This window comes from Misgurnus anguillicaudatus, chromosome 3 (assembly GCF_027580225.2).
Source record: "Misgurnus anguillicaudatus chromosome 3, ASM2758022v2, whole genome shotgun sequence".
Taxonomy (NCBI): Eukaryota; Metazoa; Chordata; class Actinopteri; order Cypriniformes; family Cobitidae; genus Misgurnus; species Misgurnus anguillicaudatus.
Window position 1 is genome coordinate 5,199,401 of NC_073339.2, and position 7,399 is coordinate 5,206,799.

General features: G+C 34.6%; 1 protein-coding gene across 1 annotated transcript; it reads right to left on the reverse strand.

Annotated features, from left to right (window-relative positions):
* On the reverse strand, positions 1 to 4,759 carry lgalsla (lectin, galactoside-binding-like a). The gene is made up of 5 exons (XM_055204200.2): positions 4,570 to 4,759; positions 3,663 to 3,728; positions 3,494 to 3,582; positions 1,032 to 1,194; positions 1 to 938 (listed from the first exon to the last, which is right to left on the reverse strand). The coding sequence occupies exons 1-5, from the start codon at positions 4,600 to 4,602 to the stop codon at positions 795 to 797; spliced, it is 495 nt and encodes a 164-aa protein (XP_055060175.1). The 5' UTR covers positions 4,603 to 4,759; the 3' UTR covers positions 1 to 794.
* Between the last annotated feature and the right edge of the window lie 2,640 nt (positions 4,760 to 7,399).

The following is a 7,399-nucleotide window of genomic DNA, read 5'->3' on the forward strand; positions in this document are numbered from 1 at the left end:
TACCGATTGCAACCAAATACATTTATTATAGCCTTTAATAATTCAAGAGATATTTAATTGGAGTATGTGTACACTTACAAAGAGGTTGGCATAAAACACTGTGTGGTCAATGATAATAAATATACTCAAAAGATTCAAAGTTTTTCTTCCTGAATTTATCCTTCAACAACAGCCACAAATATCTTCTTACATCATTACACTTTTCTCTGTTTAACAAAACCAAACAGTAATGCATTGTTTTTAAGGACAAGTGCTTAACAATAATAACATAGATTTATAAAAAATCACTATTAGTGTAATATCACAATACATACACTTAAACCATCCTAATAAAACAAAAAAAATTCTCCTGAGAGCTCCTGGGTACTCAAAACAAGACTGTACATTTTTAAATAAACTACTGTGATTGTAAACACTCTGTAGTCAGTCAATGTATGTCAATTTTGGTCAACCCACCCAACATATTTCTATATCTAGACTTTTTAATCATCATTGAAAGCAATGTTGATTTGTACTGTAAAGAAGTAGAAATATTTTAGTACACTTTAATTTCATTGACTAAATTGTTACAGACAGTTTTGACTCCCATAAAATGAATATGAGAAGACATCCTAAAAAAAGAAATCCATGCCAAACAAAACTAAAGTATAATTAATTTGGTCTTTACGATCTAGATATTGTGCGAATCTGGAATGTTCATAGAGTGGATTTGTGCATGGACTTTAATGTTCAGCCTTGACAGTCTTGCTGGTTTGGCTGGTGAGAAAGGTGGTTTTACGTCGAGGCATCAGATATCAGTTCAGCTTGGTGATGGTCACACTGCCACTGATCTGTATGGTGTCAATGGCTGTAATCGGTGTCACGCGATGATAGAAGTCAAAGAGCTGGTGACCGTCTACGAACACACGAAAGCGCGTGTGCTCGCAATGGATTTCCATCTGCACAGACAAAGCAAACAGAAAGAAAACATAAAATATTAGGTGTTAAAAATCAACTTTATTGTGTTCAAATATGATGATGACGATACAGACCCTAAAAGGTTGCCCTGCAATGAAGGGGAAATACGGTATCGACCTCTCCTCATCGCCCCAGGCATCAGAAACGCAGGCGTTGCGCAAAATATCATGGTCTTCAAACCGTACGCACATGTCTAGAGCCACATCCCCGCAACCGCAGGTCAGACTGATGTCAAAACTGTCAGAGACAGAGAGAAGATTAACAAACAGGTTTTCAGCTTGTCATGTCAAAATGTTTGAAATAAGCACGCATGTACGCCATCGTTAACTTTAGAACAAAATTTGTTGATAAGAAACAGTAATATTACAATAGCAATACTAAAACAGTTAAAGGCACAATAAGTAATTTTCACCGCTATAGGTCACTAAACAACAACAACGGGCACAATTTGATGACGTTAATTAAGAGCGTGAAACAATGGGAAATGAACAATGTATTCACCTTTTATGAAGGTGTCTTACGCCGATTATGCTCGTAATAAACTCATAATATGTGTGGTCATGTAAAAATGTTTTCTTTTATCGGGAAAAGTGTAATAAACAGCATAAGCAAACAACAATCGGCACAGGTAGTTTTTTGCTCATTACCATGATTTCGTGTTGCATGTAAACACTTAACCGACTTTTTTGCAGTTTTGTTCATACGTGCATGTCATTAGCAGGACACAGCGGAGAACCAGAAAAATATGAATTTTATTTTAGAAAATATGACGAATACATTTTTTTCGTAAATAAAATTAATTAACCTAAGAAATATACGCAATTAATACAAAACATAACTTATAATACTAAAACAGTGAATTTTTTTCTGCTAAATACACAATTTTATTTAATAAATGTTTTAATTGTTTATTTTAAAATATCCAGCCATTATATTCAGCCATTACAGGCGCACAATGAATCTTGGGATAGCCTCTGCTGTGAAGGATCCATTCGTTCTATCCTTAGCAGCGCAACAAAATTTTGAGGCTTTGTTTAGACATCCTTCAAATTGGGACGCCCTTACTAGCCTGAAGTCGCGCAGTTGTGATGCAATCGGTCTTAGAATACGTCCTTCGAAGGACGCAGCTTTCGAATTGGGACCCAGCTTGTACTATAGGCGGTGACGTTACTGCCTGCAAGAAGCCTGACAAATCTCCAAATCCGATGTAAATGCAGTTTTCTGCATAGCCGTTTTATTGATTTGCATGTAAACAGGTTTTTTCTATAGTAAGCAGATTTTTTTATAGTTATCTGGTTATTCTAGGAATCGATCCAACAGGACTTACAAATCACGTTCATGGATTGCATTAAAAAATAAAGTTTTATAACCGTTAAACTATAACGTAACAACGCTAGACGTTACTACTTCCGCAATCTGTATACTTCCGCATGCAAAAATCGGTCCACAACATCAAATAATCGTGAGATAGTTTCGTGAGCAATACTCTTGCGATAGTTTGATGCCATACGCTGATCAATAGGGATGGGCAAAAAAAATAGATTTTTCGATTAATCTTTTTTTTTACATGGTCGATTCAAAATTGATTCTCTAAGGCCATAAATCGATTTTTTTTATGAAATAGTCTGATTTTGTTTGATCAAGGAATGCAACTGTTCTGACTTTTTTCAGCATACATTTTTCATCTTGCATCAAAATTGTATTGTATTTAACATAATTGTATGCATTTGAAAATTAGAGATGTTTTAGGTACCCAAGTGTACCTAAAATAAAATAGTTTAATATACAGATTTGTGGCTCTTCATTTCTTTTTATTAATTACCCACTTGTAAACTTGTGTTCACTGTTCTTTTTTTATAAATATAGTATTTGTATGAAATCTATATTCATTTAGTTGAACCGAGTATAAAACCGCCCCAGAGAATCAGAATCAAACCGAGAATCGAACCGATAGCTCGTTAATCAAAATCAAATCGATCTGGAACATCTGAATCAATACCCAACCCTACTGATCAATCTGCACAGTGCCACATGAAGTCAAACAAATCTATGGTTTCTATTTCAGCAAAAGCAGAAACCGAGGATAATGACGGCATTGACAAGTGACACTATGAAGAGAAGTGGAATGTTTTATAGAACTGCAAAATACTCTGGATTCATACATTGTAAAAAACATTTGAGATAACATAAATAGACATGTGAGCTAGTCATTTTTGGATATTTTAATGCAAAAATCTTACATATTGTGCCATTAATTTAGACATATTGTTCGGAACAACTGCGTAAAAGAGCTCGGTGTGTAAGTAAAATGTAAATTATCTCCTTTAACACTCTCATGATGACGCTCAAATCTCGATTTAATCAGCAGATCATCAGTTAAACCTCATGCTTAACGTCCTACATAATCACTAACGCTACAGATTTGAAAAGAGATTTACAGGACATGATCAGGCTTTTACAATGAGGGTTGTGTTTTCAGGGCGTGTCCATGCACCTGTACGAGCCACGCATGCGTGCGTGCGTTGACAATAACTACCTGTCCGGGTCCGGGTTCACGGCGCCCATGATGGTGATTTTCTTTCCGGACCGCAGTCCACCCCGTATGCCTCCACAGAACGGCACACCCTATCACACGGGACAATGAGTATCCACTGCGAAACAGTGTACAGACTCAAATATTTAAATCAGAGTGAATGGGACATTACCAGTTTTTGTTGCTCATCTTTTTGGGGGGACATGTACTCAACTGAACTGCTCAGATTTCTGTCTCTCTGTGGAAGATAAAGTATAAACATGACGTATAAGTAAGCAGCCATTTACACAAAAAACATGCAAATCGTATGGAGACACAGAAGTTGGAGAGGAGTGTTACGGTGAAAGAAGTTTAAAACTATACATATTTGAAGCTTTTTGGGATGATATACATGATAAAAATATTTTAAATGTTAGTTCAACGGTATGCTATCAAAAACATCAGGACCATCACCGGAGGTCAACTAGTAAACAAAGGGTGCCGCCCTCAAAGCATATCTTTCTTGACACTGCAGGGTATCCTCATCCTCATAATTTCGCCCTGGCCCCATGAATTTTAGTGATGTCCCTGTTGGGAACACATTATATTTTTGCATTTGACAGACACTTTAATCCAAAGCAACTCACTGAGCATTACAAGCTATGCATTTTATTAGTATGCATGTACCCTGGGGATTGAACCCATGACCTTTGCTGATAAATGGACTTTGATTCTATTTTCCTTGTTGGAGCTCAACGATCCCAGTCCCCATTCTACCTCTGTTGTTGTGTATAAAAGCGACACGAACACTCTTTAAAAAGTCCCCTTTGTTTAAATTATTAAGTTGCCTAAGGTGAAATGGACAATGGGCTTCATTAGACACTAGGATTAGTGTGAGTTAAGTCTGACAGAATTGTATTTATTCGGGGTGCACTGGTTCTTTAAATCTCCAATCCATGCAATGCATTATTTCATAGTACAATGACCCAGCTGGTAAACTTATTTCCGTGTGCGAATGAATCAGGACAGACATTTTTCCAATATGAACAACTACAACCATTGAAAACACACACGTCACTCTTCTGTATGGAAATACTCACAAGTTCTTGTCGGACTGCGCTTAACTCCGCCATTTTATACAATAATCACAATCTGATGTCCAGTCGCTGGTTTTGGGACGGGGTTCGGCTTCGGTTCGAATAGAGTTTGGCTGTGTTTTTAGCAGTCAGAAGATGAAAGGTGCGCAGCAGCGAAGGAATGACATGACACGTGAAACGCGACCAATCAGGACGCGCCCAAGTGTAAGTTTGGATTGTGACGCACACAGATTGGGCGTTTTCGCCTTCAATGTGGCGCTGCGCAGATCGAACGGCGTATGATATCAGAGTACCGCGAGAGCACAGCGTTCGAATAGCTCTCGCGGTACTTTATGTCATATGGCGTCCAGTCTGCGCAGCGCTGTGTGAAGTCGAGCACGCCTTCGTGGTTTTAAACTTTAATGAGCTTAATGACTTTAGTCTTGGTTAATCCTGGTCGGAACCAGCGAATTTTTTTGGGAATTATTTATACGTCACGGTGTAAGTAGAATCAGAAGCGCATGACTTGTAACATGGAAAAAAGTAACGTGTAAAATAGAAAAAATATAACTATATATAACTATAACTTTTTTATATATAACTATATTAATTATTATTATTATAATAATTATATATAATTTATGGCTGTCAAAAAGTTGGGCTGTCTTAAATGTATACATGTATGTATGTATGTATTTATGTATACAAAATAATTACACATAGTGCACACACATATATTATGCAAAAACAAACTTTTATTTTGTATGCGATTATTTTGACAGCCCTAGTATTTTATATATTAAAAAGTAAAAAAATGTATAGTAAAAAAGGCATCATGAAGTAAAAACAACTTGGTTTTGCAAGTCAATTCAACCTAACTTATAAAAACAAGTTGAAATTGTTTAACATTATTTGTTAAGTTAAAGTAACATAAAAATATAGGGCTGTCAAAAATATACTTGCGCATAATATACTTGTGTGTATTGTGTGTAATTATCATCTTTATAAATACACACATACATGTATACATTTAAGAAAAAATGTTATGTATGTATATATATTTTTTAGGGCTGGGCATAGATTAATTTATAGATTATAAAATAAAAGTAATTTTTTTGCATAATATATGAGTTTGTAATGTGTGTAAATATTATGTATATTTAAACACACACACACACACACACACACACACACACACACACACACACACACACACACACATATATATACATTTAAGACATTTTTATTTATATATAGTTTTTTATTTATATATAATTTAGAATATATAAAAATATAAATAAATATATATGCACATGTATGTATTCTAAAATACATACATGAATGTGTGTGTATTTATATATACATAATAATTACACACAGCACAAACTCATATGTTATGCAAAAAAAATACTTTTATTTTGTATGAGATTAATCTATGCCAAGCTCTAATTTTTTTATTTAAATATAATATAAAATATATTTAAGTCTAAATAAATATTTATATACATGTAAATGCTTCTTAAATACATATATGCACGTGTGTGTTTTTATATATACAAAATAATTACACACAGTGCATACATATAAATAATGCAAAAACAAACTTTTATTTTGTATGCAATTGACAGCCCTAAAAAATATAAGTTGATTTGACAAAACTTTTTTTACAGTGTATTTATATATTATTTTTTATTGCACGCTTTGTACAGAACATGATAATTGACTGACGACTGAAGAGAAGATACTATGAAATTCTAAAAAAATAAAATGTAATTTAAAAGTTACAAATAAAATATTTTTTTTCCTGTATCTCAAATAGTAGAGCATGGCTGTCAACGCCAAGGAAACATGTTTAATTCCCAGATTATGAATGTGTAGCTTGAATGCACTATGAATCTCTTGGGATATACGTGTTCGTCAAATGCATGCATAAATATAAATTAATCCAATCCACCAAAAGAAACTTTAGAGATGTAAGTGATATGAATTTAAACCTTTTTTTAGACTGGCCATTCCAGCATTCCTACAGTTGCGTCATAGTGAATTTATAAACAAATCTTCAAAAATAGGAAAAGGCCCAAAGCAGTGGAAGGAAATATGTGATTGGACCTTTTAAGATTTACACTCTCCAGTTGAAAAACATTGCGTTCTGTAGCGCATTTGTGCCGATGGAGGACTTTGGACAAAACATACTGCACGTAACCCACAGAGATTTCACATAGTGTGCTGTAAACATCATAAATTGGCTACTTTGTGATCTGACCATTAATCTTGTAGGCAACACAGATGCCTGTTTTATGTTGTGGCTGTATAGTATATACAGCAGGTGGCAGTATACAGCAATTCTGTAGTTTCACTAATATAGTTTAATCCTGCTGATTTCTGTCTTCATATGGCCTGCAGAAGCTTGTCTCATTACACCCATATTCTCTCCTAAAACCCAAAGTGTAGTTTATTTACTTGTGCATGCTAGTTTACACCTGCTTAAGCTAACTAAAAGCCAAATGAAGTGTGAGTGTGTGTATATAATAATAATATAATATAATAATATATGCCTTGACACAACCTTATCTGACATTTAGGAACAAAAAGATTTTCTAAACAAACAAATTTTTAAACATCCCATTGTCGACCTATTTATTCAAAATTATGAGCGTGGCAGCTTTTTGTTTGATCAATTCTTTCTCCAGGGCCTTTTAATAAATCATAATTGTTTTGCTGTGTCATGGTTGACTGTTTTGTGCATGCGATGCATGACCGGACTCAATGTGCTTGCATGGTAACAAGTTGTGTTCAACAGACAAAAACCTCTAAGACAATATCTCTCTTTTCTATCTATCTCCAACGCCCAACT